At 38.3% G+C, this 27945-nt stretch overlaps 1 protein-coding gene across 3 annotated transcripts in view; it reads left to right on the top strand.

Annotated features, from left to right (window-relative positions):
* Nucleotides 1-27945, top strand: part of ctnna2 (catenin (cadherin-associated protein), alpha 2) — a 1304830-nt gene that overhangs the window by 212205 nt on the left and 1064680 nt on the right. For all 3 annotated transcript variants that reach the window (XM_072254800.1, XM_072254802.1, XM_072254801.1), the window contains exon 7: nucleotides 1047-1250. In XM_072254800.1, coding sequence (XP_072110901.1) covers nucleotides 1047-1250 — 204 coding nt within the window. The remainder of the gene's footprint in view (nucleotides 1-1046; nucleotides 1251-27945) is intronic.

The following is a 27945-nucleotide window of genomic DNA, read 5'->3' on the forward strand; positions in this document are numbered from 1 at the left end:
TGCTCTTAACTTAATGTTATTGGATTCCAGGCTGTGGAGGGCAGTAAAAGTAGTGTAGGGATAGTAGTTAGTGATTCTGGTGTGGGAACTGAGCCAGTAAAAATCTGGCAAAGTGTTATCCATGCTCTGTTTATTGATGTTATGATTTAGTTGTATATTAATTATACTCCAAAATTAGGTTTTCATCAATTTGATATAAATCAAGCATCCTAATGATTCCTTATAGGTTTAACTTAGTTTGGGTAGGACCTCCAGTTATCATCTGAGAAACATTTGTATCCAACATTTCGTTGTTCACTGTTACCTCTGTACAACCAAAAGACCCACCTACTAACCACAGCTACCAGCTGCTCTTGCCTCACAACACGCTGGAGGAACTTAGCAGGTCGGGCCGCATCGGTGGAAACGGATCAGTCAACGTTTCGGGCCGGAACCCAGCAGGTTTCGGCCAGAAACGTTGACTGATCGTTTCCATGGATGCTGCCTGACCTGCTGAGTTCCTCCAGCGTGTTGTGAGTGTTGCTTTGACCCAGCATCTGCAGAGTATTTTGTGTTTACGCTCAGCTATTCTTGCCTACAGTGCTCCAGAATATGTGCTTTGCAGATCAGCCTCTACAGCCACCTGAGGGCATACTAGTAGACATCTCCCTTAGGAGAACATCATACTCGACTCAAGTGTTCGCACTACTACTATTATAGTAATTGTTAGCATCTGTCTCTGTTGATCAATCTACATTATAGTAAAACAACAAAATAAACTGATGAATCCCTGATGCTTTGTAGGATAAAAGAAAAGTGACATATAACAATAGAAATACACAATGGCAATTGTTAAAGGTCACCTACCATTGCTAGCTGTTCTCTTATGCTGTGCCAAAAAGTGATTCAATGGATGTTCCATTTTTATAATACGTAAAGTGAAGAGATGCATTATAAGTTATAGACATGGTAGAGGAAATCAATTGATCTTCAATGAAGCTGTAATAGCAAAAGTTCTCACTATATTGTAATTCTTTTCCTCTTTGTTTCATGTTTTATCTTTACAGAACAAGATAATTTTGGATCCTATGCACTTCAGTGAGCAGCGATACAGGCCATCTTTAGAAGAGAGACTGGAGAGTATTATCAGTGGGGCTGCACTGATGGCAGACTCTTCATGTACACGCGATGACCGTCGAGAAAGAATTGTTGCTGAGTGCAATGCTGTACGACAAGCTCTTCAAGATCTTCTCACAGAATACATGAATAATGTAAGTTTTATGAAACTAATTTGCTTTAGGGCCTATGATTATTTATCTCTAAATTCGATACATATTCTCATTCTGTGCAGACTTCCAGGTGGCATGAGCTGATTTTCAAACATTTGAAATTATTATCTTTAACTTGTGATATAAAATAACAATACAGCTGGAACATTTCACTCAGCATCTCCAACGATTTTGTTGGAGGATCTGTGCAATAATTATTTAAAGAAGTCCTTTCTGATGATGGAGACATAAGAATATTGAGAATGATGATTTAGATGAAGTGTCTTATTGTGAGCAGTTGTCTTTCAACACTTAAATTTCATTCTGTTGTTCTGAAATGCACTTGCTTTATACTGAATTTGACCATATTGGTTTATTTAAAATAACTAAAACGGAATTAAAATATTTATGTTTTGTACAGCCATAAGAAAACAGCTCAAGAGTTCTAACTTATTTTTATATTTTTTCTCTATGGCTGACAATTACAGTTGAATGCATGGATGAATATTGTGATATTCTGCTCGAAGAAAAAAACTCTACATGTTTTCATTATGTTCTCAGAAAAGACACGATCCTTCATTTGTTTTTTAAATTTATTTTTTTTAAAAATTTGTTTTTTTAGTTTTGTTTTACCAATGACTGATTGCAAATCAATTGGTTCTTCTGTGGTCCGTGAATAGGAAACCAAAACTTGTAGTTCTTGTTGAATTTTCTTTAAAATTCTGTTAAAGACATTTTATATATGTTCAAATTTAAGTTTTGTGCAGGCCAGTAGAGGAACTAAAGACTTGGTATATCCACACAGGATGTGATGACATAATACCAGTTTTGCTATTTTCTTCTATACTGTTGCATTGAATAAACAACTCAGCAGACCAGGTATGGAACTAAAGATAAAAAGTGAAGTATCCTCTGAATCATACCATGCTCCCACCCCTACCCAGGCATGAGGCTGAATGTAGAAAGCCAATCAACCTGTTTTCTGCAGCTGGAAAACATGACAATGTTTTTGTGGCAAGTCAGCTTCCTGCAGTGCTACTCTTAAGGTCCTGTCCTTGGACCAGCTCAACAGGCATTAAATGTAGGACTGGAGATTTACTTCTGTCAAACAATGTTGCATGTTTTAAAATTCCTTAAATATCTGATAGATGTAGAAACATAGAAAGCCTACACACAGCACAATACAGGCCTTTTGGCATACAATGCTGTGCCAAATATGTACTTACTTTAGAAATTACCAAGGGTTATCCATAGCCCTCTATTTTTCTAAGCTCCATGTACCTATTCAGGAGTCTCTTAAAAGACACTATCGTATCTGCCTCCACCACCATTGCCAGCAGCACATTCCACGCACTCACCACTCTCTGCGTTTAAAAAAAACTTACCCTTGACATCTCCTCTATACCTACTTCCAAGCACCTCAAAACAGTGCCCTCTTGTGTTAGCCATTTCAGCCCTGGGAAAAAGCCTGTGACTATCCACATGATCAATGCCTCTCATCATCTTGTACGCCTCTCATCATCTTGTACACCTCTATCAGGTCACCTCTCATCCTCTGTCGCTCCAGGGAGAAAAGGCCAAGTTCACTCAACCTATTCTCATAAGACATGCTCCCCAATCCAGGAAATATCCTTGCAAATCTCCTCTGCATGCTTTCCATAGCTTCCACATCCTTCCTGTAGTGAGGTGACCAGAACTGAGCGCGGTACTCCAAGTGGGGTCTGACCAGGTCCTATATAGCTGTACTAATGTGCTTAATAATTTGGATATCTGACCATATGTCAGTCTGTTTGCCACGAGATTGGAGCAGTAAGTTGCATGCTATAATGGTTCTAATCAGAATGACCACCACTGGCATCATAATTTAGTCTCCAGTCTTTACAATATTTAAAATTCAACTTGCTGTAATATCTGATAATGTAATGTCAGTAGACAGATTCTAGAGTAAAGGGGGTTGTTTCCTCATCTCAGTATTAAACATTGGCATGTACCAGTGTTCCCCAACCGTTTTTTAGCTCAATGCCCCCCAAAAGCACTTTCATACTCGCCAATGCCCCACTAAAGCACCTTCATACTTGCCAACCACCCCTCTTAGGCACAATATACTTTCTGGCGCCCCCAAAATTTAAAAACATATCTATCATATGCTAACATGAGAAAAATTATTCTGCTTTAAATTTTTATTTGTCTTTAAACCGAGCTTATGCAGTACCTATGCGCTGTTTAACAGCTCCAACATCAATGTGATCCTTGAGCTTGATGGTTTTCAGCAAGAATCAAAATATCTGGTTCAAGTTGGGACAGCAAAAGCCTTAAGTCTCCATGCATTACAATGTTTTTTTGTGAGCATGTGGTTCACTGCACTGAGGACTCTTTCTACAAGGCAGGAAGGTGGAAATGCAACGAAGAGCAGTTTGGCTCTTCTCCAAAGACCAGGAAACTTTGTATGATAGTGTAGTCACTTACCATAAAATCTGACATTTTTGAAAAGCATTTTAGCTGCTTTATCTGAATTTCGATAATTTCTTCTTGTAAGCTCTCTTCCTGTTGGCTCATCTTGCAAAGAAATGGGTTAATGACCCAGTCTGGAATTTTCAGATCATTCAAATATTTGAATTGATTCTGAAAATCTTTCTCCCGTGCCTCCAAGTGTAAGCAGTACTCTTGAAAGTCACCATCTGTGAAAGAGAGTGCCATACTTTCCATGCAGGAAAACTGTGAGAACATTCTTCTCCCAGTGTTTTACTTGTATATTTCCAATTTTCCGATAGAAGTAGACACTGCACATTTTTCATGGATTAAATTGAATTTTTTTACTCTGTAATTTCATATTTAGAATATTCATTTTGTCATACAGATCAGATTGGTATGCCACATCTCCATATAGAAGTTCAATCTTGTTTCCCAAATTCTTGTTGACTTTGAGCAAAAATTTAGCAATAGCGTCAAAAAAAAATCAAAGAAACGTTATAAGCAGCAGCCTTTTGACCGCCAGCCCACTACGGTGTGAAGAAGCAAGTGCTCAAACTCTTCATCATTATTGTGGCATAACTGGTGAAATGTTCTGCTATTTATTGGATGAGCTTTAATTTTATTGATAGCAGATATTACAAGATTCATGCTTGGAAAAAAGTTGCTGGCTGAGGTTTTTGGCTGTGAGATGTTGGTCGTGAATTACACAATGGATTGTAAACCAACTTGGAATTTATTTTTTTATGTAAATGGTAGTAAACCAGCATGGCGACCTGTCATGTGTGGTGCTCCATCTGTTGCACAAGAAATCATGTTCCTAATCAGAATACTTTCATCATCAATATACATTTTCAGCTTGATGTAGATTGATGCTCCGCTGATATTTTACAAAAGAGAATCTTTGAACACCTAAGACTCCTTGAGGTTGTCGTGATCACTGGCTCTATTTCAATATTTGATTCTGGCCAAAGCTATATTGTTGCACAAACTTTTTTCCTTCAATCTGTGGAGAAAGTGGAGAGGATGTACTTGACTTACTAACTGTTAAATTGGATGAGCTTGTTCCATGCCATGTGTCAAGGGGAGCTGTTAGGCACCCTGGTTGTTAATTTGTGCATCCCCAGTAACATCTGTTTGGTTGGTAAGGTCAGATGAGATTGCTGAGTTTCAGATGTGTTGTGACAATGAATACTCACTGCCTGCAGAGCTATAGTTCTTCCTGTGTCACAGTGCCTTGTCCTTTTTTTGGAAGTGCCTGCTCTACTTATGCTTGCCTCAAGTTAGGGTGCTGCGTACTGTTCCCTCCCCCCACCGAGAATCTTCAATGCCCCTTGATGACTTCTATTTCCCCTAACGTCCCCTTAGGACATGTAACCGCCTCTCTGGGGTTGGTACCGTCCCTGTTGAGAATGAAGGATAATCTGTTAGAAACAGGTAAGATTTAGAGAGTGACAAAAGGGTTTAATGTTTAAAGATTGTTTGAAAAAATTGGTCAATCAAGGACAAGGGCCATGGTCTAGTGATACAGAGTCAATCATTTCAACTAAGAGAACATTTCTTTACTGATAGGGTTATAAACCTTTGGAATTTTCCATCTCAGTGGACTTTGTGTATTCAAGGCGTCTACAAAGTTTGTTTGGCACAACATTGTGGGCCGAAGGGCCTGCGTTGTATTGTAGGATTTCTGTTTTTCTATGTTTCTATGATATAATTACTGGCTGCTAATGTATGGAAATAGGTGGATGTTAGGAAAAAGATCAGTTCTTTGTACTGAAGAATTCTACAGCAGACTTGAGGTGCTATATGGTCTTCTCTAGTTATTGTTTATGCTCTTGTCTGCTTTTTATCTGCTGATAGTTGGCTAGTCAGTTTGGTACATATTTGACACATTATATCTAGATATAAGCAGATTCTTTGCATTTAGTATCTTCCATATTTTATCTGTTGTACATGCTACAACGTTGCAGTTAAAGTGTAATGATTATTGCCTTTGATTGACTTTACTCAAATGCCAATAAAATCAATTCACCTGAATATCCATTTATAATAAAGGCATCCATTAGTCTTGCGAGACCATGGATCTGCGCCTGGAAGGTCTACACTCTCCAGGGCGCAGGCCTGGGCAAGGTTGTATGGAAGACCAGCAGTTGCCCATGCTGCAAGTCTCCCCTCTCCATGACACCAATGTTGTCCAAGGGAAAGGCATTAGAACCCATACAGCTTGGTACTGGTGTTGTCGCAGAGCAATGTGTGATTAAGTGCCTTGCTCAAGGACACAACACGTTGCCTTGGCTGGAGCTCGAACTCACAACCTTCAGGTCACTAGTCCAATGCTTTAACCACTTGGCCACGTGCCCACACATTTATAATAGCTGTCATAAATTGGTTCAGTTAAACTAAAGGTGTTCAATTTATTTTGAAACATTATCTTTCTGTAGACTGACAAATCTTCACACTATCCACACCACCACCATTTTTTGTACCATTTGCAAATTTACTAATCATAATAACTTTATTAACATTTAAGTCATATTTCAGACAGTTAGGATCCCACTACTTGTCCTAATTATGTTCTTACATTGTGACAACAGTACAAGGGAAAATGCTGGATTCTGTAATGAAAGATGTAGTACACCTTGAAAAGAATAATTTATGAAAAGTAAATCTTGTTTGATTTGGAGTTCTTTGAAGATGTGTACAGTAGAATCAGGAGAATCAGCGGATGTGATCACGAGAACCAAAGAATGTGATATATTTTACTTTTCAGAAAGCTTTTGGTAAAATCCTACACAGGATGTTGGATGACAGGGTTAAAGGCATGACAATGGGGGCAACATAACTGATAGATAAATAATTAGCTGACAGACAGAAAAAAAGGATGGAAATAAACAAATAATTTTCAAATTGGGCTGTGAAAAGTAGAGATCAGAACTTGGGTCCTCACTATTCATGATCAATGATTTGATTGAGGGATTCGAATGTCATGTGTTGATGGTACTAAAGGGATATGTGAATATGGAGAAGGAAGGAAAAAGCCTCATTGCGATATGGAGAAACCAAATGAATACCAAGAATCTGGCAGATGAAATATAATGCAAAGAAAATTACTGACTTTGGTAATGTAAAATAGGAATATTTGTTTTATAGTGTCAGTGTTGATATTCAGAACAGCTAGGTTTGTTGGTAACATGGCACTGAAGGGCAACATATAGGTTCAACAGCTGATTTAGGAGGATTGGGGTTATATTCTTTAAAATAAAATTTTTGATTACAGGACTAAGGGTGTCTAATTGCAGGAGTAAGGGCTTTGGAGAGACTATGCCCAGAAAAATTTATAGAGTTTTGTTCTTACCTAATACAAGATGCACTTGGTATGGAGGGAGTGCAGTAAAAATTCATTAGAGTGGTTCCAAGGATGACAGGTTACTCATTGGAGGATGGTTTGAGTGGACTGGGAATGGAACTAGTGTTTAGAAAAATAAATCTGCAAAACTCTTAATTATCCTTTCTTAAAGATTCTTAAGGAGCTTATCTACAAAGAGGACAGCTCTTTTGACTGAGAAACTTAGCTGCAGAAACACATTTTGAGAATTAACAGCTTAGAGCTGAGATGAGGAGCTATTTCTTTCTCAGAGGGCGATGAATCTTTCAAACTCTCGACCTCAGTGCTCAGTCATTCATTTAATTCAGAACAATGGTCCATAAATTTCTGGTCATTGAGGAAATCATGGGATATGGTGATAGTGCTGAAAAATGGCAGTAGGATAGATCATCTTTGATCTTGATGAATGGATGAGCAGGTTCAAGATTCAGATTCACTACTATTTATTATGTTCTATTGTTCAAAAATAACTTTAAGCAGAAAGAGGAAAATGGAGGACTTAGGAATATAAAAGAAAAAAGATAATGTTAGTGGTGAACGTCAGAATTAAGCACGAGAATGGCAGGATAGTTTTATTGCTTTGCATCACCGTGAACAGTGAGCTGATTCATAGGAATTACAGATATGAAGTACATTTTTTACTCAAAATTTTCTTCATCAGGACCTATAATCAGGCACTTAATAGAATCATCATTATGGTTAATGTTCAAGATCATTTTCTTAAGTGTTTTAAAATGGATAGGCAGAATTGAATGAAATATTATGAATATAGTTGTAATGACATTTTAAAATGAATCAATGAACTGAGATGCCAGACTAGTTTTTATCATTAGCATAATCTTCACAGAATATCCATCAGAAAATCTATTTGTTTAAACTCAGGTTATGATTAGCTATAGAAACAAAATATTTTTGGAAAGGGATCTAGAGCTTTCCTGGCATAAACTCTTCTTGGGCTTCCAGCCAGGTACAGGTGTCGATTATGTAAGTTAAGATTGACATCTGTACCCGGCTGGAAGCTCAAAAAGAGTATATCAGAAAATATTTTTATCTGGGAACTGTATGGACAAAAAACATGCTAGATTGATGACCTGTGATTAGAAAGGTGTGTCTGAAAAAATATTGTTATCTGCCAATTACAGTTTGTTGTTAGTAGTTAGCTTCTTCTCCGGTTTTCACTTATTGAAATGTCATTACGTAAGCTGTGCCATTTATGTATAATTATTTTCCAGAAGTTTTCCTGGAAATATAATGATTATTTAAAATGTTGTAATGTCATAAACTCTCCATAGAATTAAACTGAAGACTAGAATATTGTAAATTGCTTTAATTACTATTGTTAAATTATTATTACCTTAATTACTGGTTGGGGAATTGGAAAATATAGGTTTTGTAGCGCAAATAGTAATATATACAGTTTGCAATGTCTGGGGCTAAAATTAAGCTTTAATGAATGAATATCAGAAATTTGAAAGTTGCTGAATGAACATAATAAAGTGAACAAATACCCATTTTGGCCTTTCCTGAAGTGTAACCATAATAATTCCATGAGGCTACTGAGGAAAACCAGGAGCAGGATTAATTTAACCACATTTGAAAAGAGTTGACACAAGCCCAATGGGCTGACCATGCCATAAGAACGTGAGTGTTAGATACCGGCATAGACTTTTGAACCCTCCTGCATCCCCCAGCATTCATCATAATCATGGCTGGTCTTCTACTTAAGTACTATTTTCCTGTGTTAACATAATGTCCCTTGATATCCTTAATATCCAAAAATCTATTGATGTCTATCTTTATTTACTACTGTAGTCAATGTGTATTTTAATTCAATTTGAGCCTTTTTCTTTCTTTCTTAAATCATGTTATATTTGACCATAATCTAAAAAAACAGAATTTATTGTTTCTGCCAAAAACCTCAGCCATTCGGACTAAGATGATAAGAAATATTTTCATCCAAAGAGTTATGAATCTTTAGAACTTCTTATCCAAGCAGCCAATGGAGGTTCAGTTACTGATAATAATTAAGAAGCTTAAATTCATGAAAAACAGAATGTAATTGAATAGTTTAGCCTGAGAATGCATTTGAGCAACATGTAATCATTTTATAAAACTGCCTGTTAAGTGATGTCTGTTTAGATATTTTGCTCCTGTGGTTCATAAATGAACGTTTTTTATCGTACCTTTGAACTACTAGTTTATTCAATGTGCCATTATGTCACATAAATTGGCATCAAGTGACAGAGTGATGTGCATAATCTGCTGTAATCATTGTGATCAGTGATAGGTGATGCTTGGCTAACTTCCAGAGAAGCACTATATCATTGGGTTTTGCTGATTTGATTTGGTGAGCTCAGACAGAACAATCTATCAATTGATTTGTGGGCTGTGCTTTTCTGGTCTGAAACAACAGCTCAGTTGGCAAGTCTCTATTGAAACTGTAAACATTTCAAAAGGTTTGTGGAGTTTTACACAATGCTAGGGTATAATAAAATTAGAAACAGGTTAATAGTTTGTAATGAAGATTACATAATCTAATTTAGCAAAATCAAATATTCCAGTACTTGGTGCTGAACTGCAGCCAAGCATGGTATAATTACATAATCATTAAATATTTTCTATGTTGGTACGCTTGAATTAGAAAATTCAGATTCCATCAAACATGATAAAATAGAATTCAAGAATGAGTGAACTTGTTTTTATTACTTGTATTGAGCAGGGAACAGGAGGTTTTCATGGGTATGACGGCAAGTTTGGTCAGACAAAGTAAAAGCCAACAGTCATGGCCTTGAAATTTGTGGAGAAATAAAATTAAGACAATTGGCATTCAGTATTATAATGAAAGATATCTGACATCAATGATTTGAATATACAAATTGGCAGTGTGAAAGGCACCAGTGGTACACCAGAATTTCAAGAGTGCCTTACGGCAGAGGTGAGAGTACTGTAGTTGCTGTTACTAAGGAGAAGGTACTTGGGAAGCTGAAAAGTCTTAGACCAGATAAGTCACCTGGACTAGATGGACTACACCCCAGTGATTTGAAGGAGGTAGCTGAGGAGATTGTGGAGGCATTAGTAGTGACCTTTCAAGAATCACTAGGTTCTGAAATGGTTCCGGAGGACTGGAAAATTGCAAATATCACTCCATTATTTAAGAAGGGAGGGAGGCAAGAAAAAGGAAGTTATAGACCAGTAAGTCTAACTTCTGTGGTTGGTAAGATATTGGAATCTTATTAAGGATGAGGTTTCAGGATACTTCAATACTTGATAAAACAAGATACATGATAAATAGGTCAAAGTCAGCATTGTTTCCTTAATGGAATTTAATGAGGAAAGCACAGAGGATAGACAAAGGAGAGCCAGTCCTCTCAGAAATTAATGTTAGCATTCATTTTGAGAGGACTAGAATATAAGAGCAAGGATGTAATGCTGAAGCTTTATAATGCATTGGTCTGACTGCACTTGGAAAATTGTGAGTAGTTTTGGGCCCCTTATGTAAGAGGGTATGTCCTGGCATTGGAGTGGTATCAGAGGAAGTTCATGAGAATGGTTCTGGGAATGAAAGAGTTAATGTATAAGGAGCATTTGATCGCTTTGGGCCTGTACTCACTGAAGTTCAGAAGAATGAGGGAGGATCTCATTGAAACCTATCGAAAATTGGACGGCTTCAGCAGAGTGTTCGTGGAGAAGATGTTTCAAATAGTAGGTGAGTCTGGGACCAGAAGGTACAGCCTCAGAATATGAGGGCATCTCTTAAGAACAAACATGAGGAGGAATTTCTCTAACTGGAGGGTAGTGAATCAGTGGAATTCATTGCCACAATTAGCTGTAGAGGCTAAGTGATTGTATATCTTCAAAGCAGAGGTTGATAGGTTCTTTATTAACGAGGGTGTTAAAGGTTATGGAGAGAAGGCAGGAGTATGAGGTTGAGAGAACCAATAAATCAGTCAAGATAGAATGGCTTAACAGACTTGATGGCCCACATGGCATAAATCTGCTCTTGTGTCTACTGCTCTTAAGATTTTCTAAATATGGGCCCCACAGCTAATCACACTGTGGCCCCAGAAATCTTTCTGAATGTTGATTCTGCTATTATCATTCATTGAATCAACCAGTGTCTGTCCCACCTAAAGAAAGATACATGACTTTGGTTGTGATGTAGAAGTAGTATCTATTGCTCCATTTCATAAGTTAATGAATAAATTACTGTCTTAATCACTATTCAGTTTTGCTATTCTTTGAATATTTATTGCTGAAATCAGTATGGATTTTAGATTTCAATATAACTGTTCTGTATCTATTACAAGATTTCAGAAACAGGTTTAATATCACCAGCATATGTCGTGAAATTTGATAAATTTTCAGCAGCAGTACAAAGCAATACATGATAAATATAGAAAAAAACTGAATTATAGCAGTTCTGTATTTGTATGTTAAATAGTTAAGCTAAAATAAGTAGTGCAAAAAACAGAAATAAGTAAATAAAAGCAATAAGGTAGTGTTCATGGGTTCGATGTCCAGTTAGAAATTGAATGACAAAGGAGAAGAAGTTGTTCCTGGTTCGCTGAGTGGTTGCTTGCGGGATCCTGTACCTCTTTCCTGACAGTAACAATGAGAAGGGGGCATGTCCTGTGTGGTGGGGGTCCTTAATGATGGACGCCTCCTTTTTGCACCACCAATCCTTGAAGAAGTCTTGGATACTACAGAAGCGAAAAGCCATGAAGGAGCTGACTAATTTTACAACTTTTTGCAACTTCGATCCTGTGCAGTAAGCTCAACACCCCCCAATACCATTTGGTGATGCAACCAGTTAGAATACTCTCTACGGCACATTTGTAGAAATTTTTGAGTGTTTTAGGTGACAAACCAAATCTCCTCAAACTCCAAATGAAATATAGCCACTGTCTTGCTTTCTTTATAGGCGCATCAATATGTCGCGACCAGGTTAGGTTCTCAGAGTTATTGATGCCCAGGAATTTGAAATTGTTCATTCTCTCCACTTCTGATCCCCCTCTATGAGGATTGGTTTGTGTTCCTTTGATCTCCCCTTTCTGAAGTCCCCAATCAGCTCTTTGGTCTTACTAACGTTGAGTATAAAGTTTTTGCTGTGATACCACTCAACTAGCTGGTTTCTCACAGTCCTGTACACCCTCTCGTCACCATCTGAGCCTCTGCTAAGAATGGTTGTATCATCAGTAAATATGCTTAGCCACAAAGTCATGGATATAAAGAGAGTAGAGCAATGGGATAAGCGCACATTCCTGTGGTTCACCATATTTTGCCCATCATGCTCAAATTATAATTTATATTTGCCCTTGAGACTTCTTACTAAATATCCCTCAATACCTCTCTTCATCCTCATATAGCTTAAAATGCATTATAACTTGTATATATATATCCTGCTCATTTAAAATTTTTTTTCCAGCATTGTTTGCTATTTATATTGCCTCTTAGAATTTGTTTACACCAATAATGTATTTACTTTCGTAGTCCATAAGTTTATTAAGATCAGTTCTTATTTTAGATTTTGGCAACATTTACATCATTTATTTTGCTGGGGGTATACTTACTGTTAGAAAACTGAAAAATGAAGACACACACTCAATATTTTAGGAACAGCTTCTTCTCTACCACCAGATTTCTTAATGCAGTGGTCCCCAATCACCGGGCTGCGAGAAAATGATATGATTTGGCGATAGGAGTCAGCTGCACCTTTCCTCATTCCCTGTCATGCACTGTTGAGCTTGAACACACGCAAGATCATTACGCATGTGAGGTCATTACCCGCGCGTCATCTATGTCAGCACGGGAAGAAGATCAACTCCTTGAGCTTGCAAATGACGACAGGCTGAAAAGTATGTTTGACATAACATCTCTGCCGGCATTCTGGATCAAAGTCAAGGCTAAGTATCCTGAGATAGCCACGAAAGCACTGAAAACGTTGCTTCCATTTCCAACATATCTCTGCGAAATGAATGCAATGAAAACTAAATTGCGGAATAGACTGGGCATAAGGAACCCCCTTCTAGTATCGCTGTCTCCCATCACCCTTCGATAGGACAGTCTTGTTGCAGGGAAACAAGCCCAGGGCTCCCACTGATTCAGCGATATTAGTGTGTTGCAATGATTTTATATGTTCATACGGGGAAAATATGTGCAGTGCATTTCATATCCAAACGTTACTTAAAATGTTATGATGCTGTTGACTTGTATAACCATATAACAATTACAGCACAGAAACAGGCCATCTCTGCCCTTCTAGTCCGTGCCAAAGGCTGTTCTCACCTAGTCCCACCGACCTGCGCTCAGCCCATAACCTTCCATTACTTTTCTGTCCATATACCTATCCAATTTTTCTTTAAGTGATAATATCGAACCTGCCTCTACCACTTCTACTGGAAGTTCGTTCAACACTTCAAGGAACCCTGTCCTCCCCTGATAATTGACTTATCACTATATTCATGCGAGGAAAATATGCACTGTGTGTTTAATATTAAATTCGTTAGTTAAACCCTTTTAGAAATGAAATTGAGTGTATTATCCACTTATCACTTATATTCCGGTTGTGAGTAACAACCCCCCCTCCCCCGTACAGAATCGCCAAAAACGATTTGTAGAAAAAAATACATGCATGCGAACTGATGCCCGTGCAAGGCTTCATGGTCATTGTAGTCTATTTCGGGGTAAACACAATGTATTTGACTGCTACTCTTGTATGTTGGCAACCCTACCCCCCCCCACCCCCCCGGTCAGCCGGTCTGCAAGAATATTGTTAGTAATAAACTGGTGCGCGTTGCAAAAGAGGTTGGGGACCCCTGTCTTAATGAGCAGTGAGCCCATGTACAGTGCATTACCTCACTTCTTTCTTCTTTTTTGCCCTATTTTTGCACTACTTATTTAATTTATATATGTGTTTATTTTTGTAATTTATAGTTTTTTATTATTATGTATGGCAATGTACTGCTGTCACAAAATGACAAAATCTGCGACATATGCCAGCGATATTAAACCTGATTCTGATTCTGATTACTGAGCTGATAGATATTGGTTATCCAGTATCTAGGATAGAGTTTCCTGAGGAAGTATATAGGACATCATTCTGAGTAGAGGAATGATGAATTATGGGAGGAATTTTGGAAAAGATAATTGACAAGGTTTTTATCTCAGTTTTTGCTGGGTATAAATGATCTAATCCTATAACAATATTTGAAGAAAAGCAAACATTCTCATGATGTAATGGGCAGCATTAATCTTGCATTTGCCACTATGAAAAATGTCATATTTATTTATTATTTTCTGTTTGAGATATCACTACATATAAAATATTCACAATGTTTAACAATGTAACAGCAGTGACTACATATCATAATAAATTTGCTTGAGAATACTGAAAATTAATGACAATATGATGAAAGGCTACATAAATCTGAGTTTGTTTATATTTTGCTTTTTTTCCTTAATCATTCGTTCTGTTTCTTGATAAAGTTTCTTTTACATAATTTAAGTGATTCCATATTTTAATTCTGTTTGGTTTGCCAGTTTCTCTCTCCTCTTTCTTAACTGGTCAAAAAAGTGTGTTTTTTATTTCATTTTTCAATCCTGAAATTTTTTCCTGAGCCTTTTATACCTATGTTGACGAGCTGTTTCTCACAAATTGACTTGCCTGTAGTTGGCTCCCCAGGGCAATGAAAGACATCACTAATACTGTCCCAAAATCTTCAAATTCACTGGAAGGAGAAGCAAAGCAATGCTTTTATTCTCTCATAGGCTAAAATTGCTAAATTGAGACTGAATTACACTCACTTGGGTCCATTTGTCACACACCCTAACAGCAAACTTGAACCTACTTTCCTATATACCTCCATGCCATCAGTAAATTCAACTAAAATGCTTTTAGTGCCTTTCCTCCAATATTCATATATATTGTGGAAAGCTGAGCACTAGCACTAATCTATGTGGCATGTCACTTGTTACATATAGCCAATCAGAGAAATGACGTTTGTGCCCACTCACTGTTTTCTGCTTATTGGCCAGTCATGAATCGTGCCAAAATGTTGCTGCACCTACCGTGATCTCTTGTTTTCTCTAATAACATCTGGCATGGCACTGTATCAATTACTTTCTGGAAATCTACTTCTCCTTTACCACAGAAAAAATTTATCAATCAACATTTGCTTTATGTTTAGATACAAGTCATGATATGTATCACTGCTGTAGTCCATAATGAAGTTTGCAAATGACACCACGGTGGTTGGCCTGATCAGAGGGGATGACGAGATGGCCTACAGGGACGATGTGCCGCATGGTATGCTGATAACAACCTGGCCCTTAACATCCAGAAGACCAAGGAGATTATTGTGGACTTCAGGCATGCTAGGAGCCACACTCATGTCCCCATCTACATCAACGGAGCTGTAGTGGAGCATGTATCAAGCTTCAAATTCCTTGGTGTCCACATTTCCAATGATCTCACCTGGTCCCTGATCTCCTCCATCCTGATCAAAAAGGCGCAATAGCACCTTTATTTCCTGTGGAGCATCAAGAAAGCTCACCGCTGTCCCAGGATATTGACGGACTTTTACCGCTGTACCATTGAGAGCATACTCACCAACTACATCTCAGTGTGGTATGGCAATTGTCCCGTATTAGACCGCAAAGCACTCCCAACGGGTGGTGAAAACTGCCCAGCGGGTTATTGGCACCCAATTGTCCACCATTGAGAACATCTACTACAAATGCTGCCTGGGCAGGGCGAAAAACATTATTAAGGATGCATCTCACCCGAACCATGGACATTTTACTCTTTTCCCATCCGGTAGACGCTACAGGAACCTCCACTCCCGCACCAGCAGGTTCAGGAAGAGCTTCTTCCCTGAGGCTGTGACCCTGCTGAACCTCACATCACAGCGCTAAGCAGTATTGTACCCGTATTGGATTGTCTCAGTATTTTTATATTTGTATGCTGCAGCACTGACTTTTTATTCGCAGTTATTTTGTAAATAATACTATTCTTTTGCATTTCTGGTCAGATGCTAATTGCATTTCATTGACTTTATATCTGTTCCCGGCACAATGACAATGAAGTTGAATGTAATCTAATCTAATCTAATGAATCAGCATTACACAGTGCACTTAATTTCAGTTCGGACTCATGCCAGATGAAGAGGCAATATCAACCCAACACTTTTCTCATTGTCCTCTGTTATAATGCTGTACTTCATCCCTAACAAGTTTCCCACTGAAGTCAAGCTAACTTACAAAACAACTGGGAAACTTTTCAATCTGCACCAAATCCAAATTTATCAAAATTTAAGTCATTAAACTGCAGTTCAGATAAAGCTTGTGTGTATACACATTTTAGAAATTAGCTTTATTTTTCCCATGTATATATTGTGGCTGACTCAGACACAGACAAGCGAGAGAAACACAGCAAACTATTAGAAACTAAAGGTATAAACTGATATATGTGGAATTAGTAGTAAGTATCTCTACCCTATTTATTCATCCAATGAGCCAAGAAAGAAGATGGTGAGCCACCCAAGATTGGGAATGAAATGTTTAAAGACATAGGGGATTTAATATGGTTGGATTTATAAGTTCCTTTTTCATTCAAAGGATCTGAATTTGATTTTCTGGAGGAACTGATTATTTTTGCAAAGACTTTAAATTACTGAATGAGATTTATTTTGTTTAAAAGTTGTGATGTTGGAGAATTTGTTGCGAAAGGAGTTAATCCAAGTGTTGCAAACTAATCCCTCGAACATGAAGTCTAACAGGAGGCGGATCAAATGGCCTGCAGCTAACATGACTTCACTGTGGAGGCAGTTTGATGACGATGTTAACCAAATTCTGGAGGCAACAGCGAAGGGAGGGGTTGATAGGAAGCTGCAAGCCATGACAACAGGCTGGATGGAGAGCGAGGTGTCTCCCAGTGGAGGTTGGTTGTAGGGGATTCGTAGCCCGTTCTTTAGTTAGAGCCTTCAGCATTTTGGGCATCGAGGGAGAGAGGAAGAGGAGAGCCATCCGCAGTACCACCGATGCGGCAGGGAGGGCCTCAAGATGGCTATAGTTCAAAAAAGGGGAGCCACAGAGTCATAAGTAGCTAGCCATCTGGACACAAGCTGGGGTCTGATCAGCTCCGGCTGGGTCACCTGGAGGAGGTTGTATGATGTTGAAAGACCCGAAACACCCGATGATTCCAGGAACATCACTGAAGATGTGTCCAGAAGCATCAACAGATGTATGTACACAGCAAGCTGATATATGTATGTTGGTGTTGAATTTGAATTTGTAGATGTACAAATTTGAAGATGAACTGAACAGAAGTTAACCACAATACTTAAGAATAGGATTTCATTTAGTTTTGTCACTAACTAGGGATAAATAAAAAAGGCAAATGTTGGTCTGTAAGCCTTTAAATAGGGAATAATAATAATTAGGTAGAGAAATTGGAGTAATTGGAGCAATAAAGGCTATTCCAATGAATCTCATAAATTCTAACTAAAAAGGAATTTGGTTTTCATTTGATAGCTAAAATTTGGAACCTAAACAGAGTGTTGGAATACAAAAACAAGCAAATTAAAAAAGGATATATAACAGTAGTTGGACAGTATATACAGGCAAAAAAGTCAACATGGATTTTTCTCTGCTGTATGATTCTATGAAAGCTGTGATCAGATCAGTATGTTTTGTTTGGAATAGAGGTAATTTGTTAAATTAGTAAGTAAGTTTATTCTTTTTATTTGTACTGAGGTACAGGGAAAAAGTTTGTTTTAGACTATAGACAATACCACCCAGTAAAGGCCCTTCAGCCCACAACATTATGCCAACCCTTTAACCTATCATAAGATCAGTCTAATCTTTCCCTCCTGCATAACCCTCCATTATATCAGGGGTCCCCAACCTTTTTTGCACTGCAGACCGGTTTAATATTGACAATATTCTTGCGGACCGGCCAACCGGGGGGTGGGGGGTGAGGGGTGAGGGGAGGTGTTAATCACGACCGGAATATAGGTGATAAATCTACTATAAGTCGCTTATAAGTGGCTAATACACCCAATTCCATTTCTAAAAGGGTTTATTTAACAAATTTAATATTAAACATGCAGTGCATATTTTCCTCGCATGAATAGAGTGATAAGTCAATTATAAGTCACTTATATAAGTCAATAGCATCATAACAGAGAGGACTAGAGAAAAAAAATCAGCCATGGGGTGGTTGGGTTGTGGAGCTCACTGACAGAAAGGCTGTGTATGCAGAAATCATCACATAAATCGGATGTGATATGTTATTGAGCCATAATAAACTTGCGAGTAGGTTGCTAGAGCCGTTCTTGAAGATTTAAACTAGTTTGGCAGGTGCATGGGAACAGAAGTGATAGGGCTGAGGATGGGGTAATTGGTTTGCAAACAGGCAGTGTGTAGTGAGACTGCTAACAAAAACAGGCTGATGATAGCAAAATTGCAGTCAACAGGATGAGTTGCAATGCAAAAGGGGGACAAAATCGAAAAGAATGATGAATGTAAGATTGAAGGTGTTATATCTGAATGCATGCAGTATATGCAATAAGGTAGATAAACTTGTAGCACAGTTACAGATTGGCAAGAATGATGTGGGCATCACGGAATTGTGGCTGAAGGATACATATCGCATCAAATGGACAGGCAGATATTACTTCCTCCTTTTCTGCAGCCCTGACACTATCTCTGATCAACAATGCCATGCCCCCACCTCTTTTGCCTCCCTCCCTGTCCTTTCTGAAACACATAAAGCCTTGCACTTGAAGTAACCATTCCTGCCCCTGCACCATCCAAGTCTCTATGATGGCCACAACATCATAGCTCCAAGTGCTGATCCACACTCTAAGCTCATTTGCTTTATTTGTAATACTCCTCGCATTAAAATAGACACATCTCAAACCACTGGTCAGAGCGTGTCCCTTCTCTATCACCTGCCCATCCTCCCTTTTGCACTGTCTCCAAGCTTTCTCTATTTGTGAGCTAACCTCCCTTTCCTCTGTCACTTCGGCTTGGTTCCCACCCCCCAGCAATTCTAATTTAAGCTCTCCTCAGTAGCCTTAGCAAACCTCCCCACCAGGATATTGTTTCCTTTGGGATTCAAGTGCAACCTGTCCTTTTTGTACAGGTCACACCTTCCCCAGAAGAGGTCCCAATGATCCAGAAATCTGAATCCTTGCCCCCTGCTCCAACCCCTCAGCCACGCATTTATCCTCCACCTTATTTTATTCCTATACTCACTGTCACGTGGCACAGGCAGTAATCCCGAGATGACTACCTTTGAGGTCCTGCTTCTCAACTTCCTTCCTAACTCCCTGTAGTCTTGTTTTCAGGACCATCTCCTTTTTCCTACCTATGTCGTTGGTACCAATATGTACCACGATAAATGACCTCTAGCCGTTCTTCTTCCCACTTCAAGATATCGTGGACACAATCAGAAACATCCCGGACCCTGGCACCTGGGAGGCAAACTACCATCTGTGTTTCCTGCGTCCACAAAATAGCCTGTCTGACCCCGTGACTATAGAGTGTCTTATCACTGCTACCATCCTCTTCCTTTCCCTACCCTTCTGATTTATTATCAGAATTTGTATACAATATACACCTTGAGATTTGCCTCCTTTCAGGCAGTCACAAAACAACTGCTCAACTGCGCAAGTGAAGTTACAGGCTATTGGCTGCAGTGATTTTTTCCAGAAAAAGTGTGATTAATTAGTTTGTAGTTTTCTTTGCCGCCAGCCCACTACCATAGCTAAGAGACGCTGAGACAGCACATAGAACTCCTTAAAACTGAAAACTATCAAACACCCAGTGTGCAAAAGAAAACAAAATGTGCAAAGAATAAAAAGTAAGCAAATAACATTCAGAATTAAAGTTCATGAATGTGAGTTCACAGTTATGAAGCCATTCAACATTAGAGCTGGTCCAGCAAACTATTACTTGCAAGCCACAGCCTCAGTTTAGCACAGATATGAGCAAACCTCGCAGAACAGCGAGCTGAACATCAGTTTGTCCCTCACCTCCGGCCCCAGCACCCTGACCTTTTCCGTCTGGCCTGGCACTTAATTCAGCCAAACGTCAGGCTGTTCTTTGCTCTCAGACATGGGTTGCCGCTTCGTGATACTCTTGGTCATGGGCACTGCCCCTTCGATTCGGCCCGTAGCTGAGCTTTCCAATCTGACCCTGCGCTTAAATTGGTCAAACATCAGCTTGTTCCTTGCTCTTGGACCAGGGCTTCACTGCCTTGCCTCGGATCTGTTGCTTCGAATTGGCCCCAAACCCCTCCAGCAACCATCCTGCAACGCTGTAACTTCAGTTCACACCACAAGAATGCCAGGTCGTACAGGTGTTTGAAATGCTGAATTCTTCAAGTGAAGTTACAGGCTATTGATTGCAGTGATCTTTTCTAGAAAAAGTGTAATTAATAGAGTTGTTTAAAAACGCAAACAACAGGAATTCTGCAGATGCTGGAAATTCAAGCAACACATATAAAAGTTGCTGGTGAACGCAGCAGGCCAGGCAGCATCTCTAGGAAGAGGTGCAGTCAATGTTTCAGGCCGAGACCCTTCGTCAGGACTAACTGAAGGACTAACTCTTCCTTCAGTTAGTCCTGACAAAGGGTCTCGGCCTGAAACGTCGACTGCACCTCTTCCTAGAGATGCTGCCTGGCCTGCTGTGTTCACCAGCAACTTTTATGTGTGTTGCTTTAATAGAGTTGTTTGTAGTTTTGATTGCTGCCAGCCCACTACCAGAGTTGAGAAACTCATAGACAGACACATGGATGAAAGGAAAATGGAGGACTTAGTAACATGGTGTCATTACAGCAACTTTTTCCTCAATACTTGTAAAATAAAGGAGCTGGTTATTAACTTAAGGATGAGGAATTAAGTCAATTTCTGTCTTAATTCCTCATTCTACATCAATGCTAATGAGGTTGAGAAGATTGAGAGCTGTAAGTTCCAAGAAGTGAATATCATCAATAACTTGTTCTGGTCGAATTATGTGGATACCATGGCCAAAAAAACTCACCGGTGCCTCTACTTCTTCAGAAGGTTAAAGAAGTTTGGCATGCTCCTGTTGATCCTTGCTAGTTTTTATTGATACGTCACAGAGAGCATCCTCTTTGGATGCATCACACATAAGAGTTGCTGGTGAATGCAGCAGGCCAGACAGCATCTATAGGAAGAGGTACAGTCGACGTTTCGGGCTGAGACCCTTCGTCAGGACTAACTGAAAGAAGAGCTAGTAAGAGATTTGAAAGTGGGAGGGGGAGGGGGAGATCCGAAATGATAGGAGAAGACAGATTACCTGTATCAGCATGTCACAGGAACTAGCCTCCCTCCCCACCCATGGATTTTGTTGATACTTCTCACTGCCCCAGTAAAGCAAACAGCATAATCAAAGACCTCACCCACCCAAACATCTACTCTCTCATTCTCCCCTCTCCCATCAGGCAGAAGATCCAAAAGCCTGAAAACAGATACCATACACTCAAGAACAACTTCTACCCCTCTGTTATAAGACTATCACATGGTTAACTAGCAGGATGTGACCATACCCCTTTTTTTCTTTCTTCCATGTCCTTTTGTCTCTTTCACCAATCAACTTTCCAGCTCTTTACATCATCCCACCCTCTCCAGGTTTCACCTATCACCTGGTGGTTTTGTGTCTCCTCCCCTCAGTTTAAAATCTACTCAGCGTTTTTTCCTCCGGTCCTGCTGAAGGGTTCCAGCCCGAAACATCGACTGTACTTTTTTACATAGATGCTGTTTGGTCTGCTGAGTTCCTCCAGCATTTTGTATGTGTTGATCTCACAATCTACCTTATGATCTTACACCTTATTGTTTACCTGAACTGCACATTTTTTAACAGTTATTACCATTTATTCTACATTACTATTCTTCTTTTGGTACTCTACTTCAATTCATATTGTAATGATTTGATTTGTAACTTGGAGATACTTAATTTGTAATTAGAACCGCAACTGAGAGGTTCTGAATTGAAACACTGAATCACAAAGGAGAAATATTGCAAAAAATGTCATGTGGTTGTGATGGAGAAGAACTTAATTAGATCAGCTGTGCTCAGACCAAAAAAGTATAAATTGTGGATGTTTTAAAATTTTAAATTTTATTACAAAAGTATGAAATGATTTAGTAACTTATTAGATTAATTGAAGTTCAAAGTCATGAACTATTGCAATGATTTTAGATGTAATTTTATAACATATATTATTTAAGCAGTTATGGTTACATTTCATGTGATCTCATTGACTGATCAGAGTTATTAATGTATTGTATAAATTCAGTGTCTTCAATAACTGTTTTATAGGTCAAGGTGTTGTATTTACTTTTGGAAACTTGAGAGTGTGTTTGAGCTTAATCAGCTTATAAATAAATGTAACACAAAAATAACAGAATCGTTGGGAATTTTGAAGCACCAAGGACCAAGGTTCCAGGTGGTTGATGCAATCGATGGTATTGAGTTATTTAGTGACAGAAGGCAATCTGTTTTTGACTTTATGCAATGACATTTAACCATAGCATAAACGTACTAGCCAGTTGTTGCAGAGAATGAAGTATCTAGTTATTAAGATGATTCAGTTGTCCAATATCAATAGAACAGATTGCAACTTTTAAATCAGTAATGAAGCCATATCAATGTCTTTTATGAATACCATGTGAAATTTTCTGGAATTAGTGTAAGTAAGTGGTTTGGATGCTACAGGATTTTAAATTAATTAAGTTGCACTCTGTGATGCCCCTTAATATAGTCTGGGAATAAAGGTAAAGCTGGTGGTCCTTTTATTTGATTATGATTGTTAAACATTTACTGCCAACTTTTATCTGAGAATCAGAGTAGATATGGTGACAGCAGATGTATTTTGGTGGCAAAACAATTAATTTGCTATTTGTCCCTCAGAAGATATAATTCATCTCTCTGCTTTTATCCTTTTAACAGCCAGTTTTAAATTATGTTGTCAGTCTTGTCAGAAATGTCATTGCCTGAAAGCTGTACTTAACTGTGAGGAGGTTTAGGAATGACTGGGGTTCAAGACAGTGCAAACTCTATGGTGAAGATGTATCTTGTACACATAATTTGAGATTTTTTTAAAAATTTCCAGTTGGAAAAATTGGTATCCAGTTTGGGAATAAAAGAAAACATTTTCTTCTGCAGTCAGCCTTGAGAATCTTATCTTTGAGTATCTTAAATCTTATCAGCCTTGAGTATTTTAAGCATAATTCAAGGCAAGGTCATCCTATCTCTTTAAAAATCCAGTTGAAATCATCAATTTTCAGGTTAAGAGGCAATCATTTTAGCTGTCACTTCTCTAAATTTGAGATCTTTATCTTGGTACTTAAACATTTTATTGCTTCCTTTTACTATAGCTTTCACCTTCCCTGGTGCTACAGTTTTCTAAAACCTCTTTCAGAGAGTATATCTTTATACTCCCCAGAATCCTTTTGTCCCACCACTTTTAGCTATGCTTCTAATCATTTTGGTCCTTGGTGTAACATTATTTTCCTAAGTGATACATTCTGTCTTTGGTTTTCTCCACAGTACGTGGTGAAAATAGATATTTGGATAAACAGATTTTCATTGACTGGGAGATTATAACTCTTGGAAAGGAGAGTGTGAGACTCATTTCTTCTGGAATAGAGCAAGTTTCAGGGTTACTGAGTAGATTTCAACATATGGAGTTTGATGGAGAATCATGCAGAAATTTGAATTCATAATAAGGAGATCATAAATATAATACAGTCAATAATGAATACATTAAAGTATTTGGTAGAAACGTCTTAATATGGAAAATAAACTAATATTTAATTCTGTTGCTATTTAAAAGCCTCAAGATTCATGGGAATAGATTTAGGATGGAGATGAGGAGAAATTGTTTTTCCAGAGAGTGGTGAATATGTGGAATTCTCTGCCAAGGGAAGTAGTGGAGGCTACCTCATTAAATATATTTAAAGCACAATTAGATAGATTTTCTGTATAGCAGGGAAATTAGGAGTTATGGAGAAAAGGCAGTTAAGTGGAACTGAGGGCATGGTCAGATCAGCCATGAGTTTATTGAATGGCAAAGCAGGTTGATGAGTCAGATCTTCTACTGCTCCAATTGTTTATTTTCTTATGTTATGAAAAAGCATGAGATAAATAATATTGAGGGCACACCAGGGGAAAGAAGAATGGAAAGATATGCAGGTAGAGATCAATGATGTAAGTTGGGAAGAGATACAATTGCAGTAAAAACACAGTTTTTGTATTGTATATTGTCTGTATATAATTCTGTATATCTGTTTGTCACTCCACTTCCCTCTCCTCCCATTACTCTTCTAAGACCACCTGTTTGATAATGTACTCAGCTCTCTTGCCTTGTGTCCCCTTCTTAGACTACAGATTTTGTTTTGTATTTAATGAAGGACCTCAGGAAGAGTTTGTGCATTTATAGCAGTAGATAAATGCAGGCCACTATTGCTAAGTAATTTCACAGCTCACCGAGGGCCTCTGGTGGGATCTCCTTGCTAATGTTATATTAAAAAATTATCTGCTGAAGCATTGCCAGATGTTTGTAGAAGTGTCAATTATATTTGAAATTTGGTACTATAAGACAAAATTTTCATGGATTAATGTTGACAGACATGGTGAACTTTAACTGATATTTTTTAACGATAGAACTTCTGGAAATACCATGTTTTTAAGAACTTCCTTTGATGCTGCATAAGTAATTAGGTTGCAGAGTGAGGTAGAAACAGGTGTAGCAAGGTAACTTTGGAGTCAGATTGTACATTTAGAGTAGCAGAGAAGTAGGTTGAAACAACAGTAAGTTGTTGGTGAAGTTTATTGGTTAACAGTACATGATTCATTGTGTGCACTTACAAATGATTTAAATACATAATTTGTTACTTAGTTAAATGTTAGTTTGTTATTTTAAAAATATTTCCACAAAACTTTGGCTGATGGGGCAGCTGCTTAATTGGGCTAAATAGTGATTGCAATGTGCTGCCATTAGCTGGAATTCTCTGTATATGTATTTTCTCTGTTCACCTCTATTATTTAGACACCAGATATCTATCTTGAACTTGCAACCCAAAACAATCCTAAGTCAAGTTGAAACAAATACTGTAAGTGTCCTTGAATGTAGCCTTATCATTCAGAAGAATGTTCAATCAATTTATTTCTAAGAAGCATCCTATTAGTACTCTTCATTTTGCAGAGGAATATCAATCCCAAGACCCTCATCAACTGGGAAGTTTAGTCAAACTTGAGTTTGTGAAATGAAAGCAGAGCTCACCATCTAGCCTGTGAATATTCTTCTAGATGATTACAGTTATGATGATTTTGCACTATTTTGTGTCAAGAAGTTTTAAGAACCAATCAAATTGCATAGCTGACATCATTAGGCATTAGACAGTTAATAGCTTGCCATAGAAATGAACAACACTTGATGTATGGTGTGATGGTAATAGACTTTTCTCACTCTGGGAAGTCATTTTGGGTACTTATGGCTAATAAGTCATTCTGTGATCCAGGGTATATTAGGAATTGATTTGCAACTGCTTGGCCTTGCAAAATGATGGATAGAAGATTGTGTACTTGGTACAATAATCACAAAACTTGATTTCCCAAAAATGGTGGATACCTGAAGGTACCTCCTCAGCTGAACAAGAGCATGGATGAGTAGAGGTATAGTGGACTTCCTAAACCAAATACCAAATAATAATAAGTATATTATTTTTTATGTAATTGTGAACTTTAAGAGCAACTTGATCATTATCAATTCTGATGTATCTATCAGTTTATCAAAAATTGAAAAGGCATTTTTGAATATTACTTATCGTTTATGAAGCATGAAGAAATTGTACGTATCTATTCTGCCTCTAGAGAAAAGCTTGTATCTGTTTATTACAGTTAAGAGGATGACATGAAATTACAGCATTAAAATATTCAAAGTAAGTAGGTTATTAACAAACAGCTGAAATGTCTTGTGTCAGGAAATGAAAGCAATATATACAATGTTTCAGGTTAATAAAATAAGCTCTTCAGGATATTTTATTTCTGTAAAATGTTGATACTATAAAAAGACTAATAGAATCTAAAATACTGCTCAATTTGTATTATGCATAATACAAATTGAGCAGTATTTTAGATTCCATTGGTCTTTTTATAATATCAACATTTTACAGAAATTATTTGTATAAGTGTTGAATAAATTCAACCTAGAAGTTGAATGAGATAGCAGAATGAGATTCTCCAGAAGAGGGAGTCTTGCTCCATTTTGTAAGTCAGGTCAGATGTAACTCCCAAAGAGCACGTATTTGATCTTGATATAATTTGCAGCAGATACCACTTCCTATAGACAACACAGGGAGTCCCCAGGTTTTGGAAGATCTTAGTTACAGAAATCTGAAATAATTCAAATTCTCCCACACTCTGCTCTCAGGTATCATACTTGAATCTTTTCAACAGGAAATAATGCATTGAGCACCTGTAGAAAAAGCCAAACTCTTCTTCAGGTACAATGAAGTTTGTTAGTTATATGCCATGTGAATGACATGGATGATTATGGTTTTTCCATAACCAAGATTCTTTTGGCAAATTTTTCTACAGAAGTTGTTTGCTATTGCCTTCTTCTGGGCAGTGCCTTAACAAGATGGATGACCCCAGCCATTATCAATACTCTTCAGAGGTTGTCTGTCTGGTGTCACTAGTCACATTACCAGGACTTGCACCAGCTGTTCATAAGTCCATCCACCACCGGCTGTCATGACTTTACGTAACCCTGATTGGGGAGCAAAGCATGTGCTGCACTTTACCCAAGTGTGGCTTGCAGGCTAGCAGAGGGAAGGAGCACCTTTCACTTTCTTTGGTTGAGATGTATCCCCACCCCGCCACACAACAATAAGGTACTAGATGATAATAAAGCAGATTGTGTTCTATATGGCAGCTATGATCCTTGCTTTCCTGTGTGTGTCTGAGACTTTGACTGCCAATAAGAGTATGAAAAAGAGGTCTTCTATGCTTGCCTAGACATGACACTGTTGAGTATCCTCAAGGAGGATAAGATAATTCTCTAAGGGGACTTCATTGCTGGGGCAGTTGGGATTTCAACCTTTGAAAGAATTTTGGCAGTTGAAGTCTCATCATTGTCTCATTCAGTCTCTGTTGGTTTCCACCAGGATGACACAGAGGCACAGCTTGCAGAGCTGCTACCTTGCAGCATCAAAGACCTGGGTTTCAGTATGACCTTTGGTTCTGTCTGTATGGAGTCTGCATATTTCCCCTGTGACTGCACTAGTTTGCTTCAGGTTCTCCAGTTTCATTCCACAGCTTAAGACTTGTGGGTGGGTAGGTTAATTAGCCGCAATAAATTTCACGCTGCTTGTAAGTAAGTGGGCAATGTAAGGAAAATGAAATTAGTGTTAATGTAGGATCAGTACAAAGTGGTTGATGGTTCATACAGACCTTTTGGGCCAAAGTGATAGCTTTCTGTGCTTTTGTTATCTGTACCTATGCACATTCTCTGTTTAATTTCAAAATTTCACAGTTCAGGACCAAAGCTACAGTGCAGGAGGGACATAAGGGGTTGTTGTGCACTCTGCTTCACAGATACATGGCTGACCTCTAGCACACCAAACTTATCACTCCAGCCAGAGGGTTTTACCATCCACTGTGTAGACTGGACAGTGGGATCAGGTAAAGGCAGAAGTGATAGAGTTTGTTTTCATGTTTAACTCATCATAGTGCACAAACATAGTAGTTTTGACTCAGTCCTTCTCACCCATCTGGAAAACATGGTGGTCAATTATGGACTGTTTTATCTGC

This window comes from Mobula birostris, chromosome 4 (assembly GCF_030028105.1).
Source record: "Mobula birostris isolate sMobBir1 chromosome 4, sMobBir1.hap1, whole genome shotgun sequence".
Lineage (NCBI taxonomy): Eukaryota > Metazoa > Chordata > Chondrichthyes > Myliobatiformes > Myliobatidae > Mobula > Mobula birostris.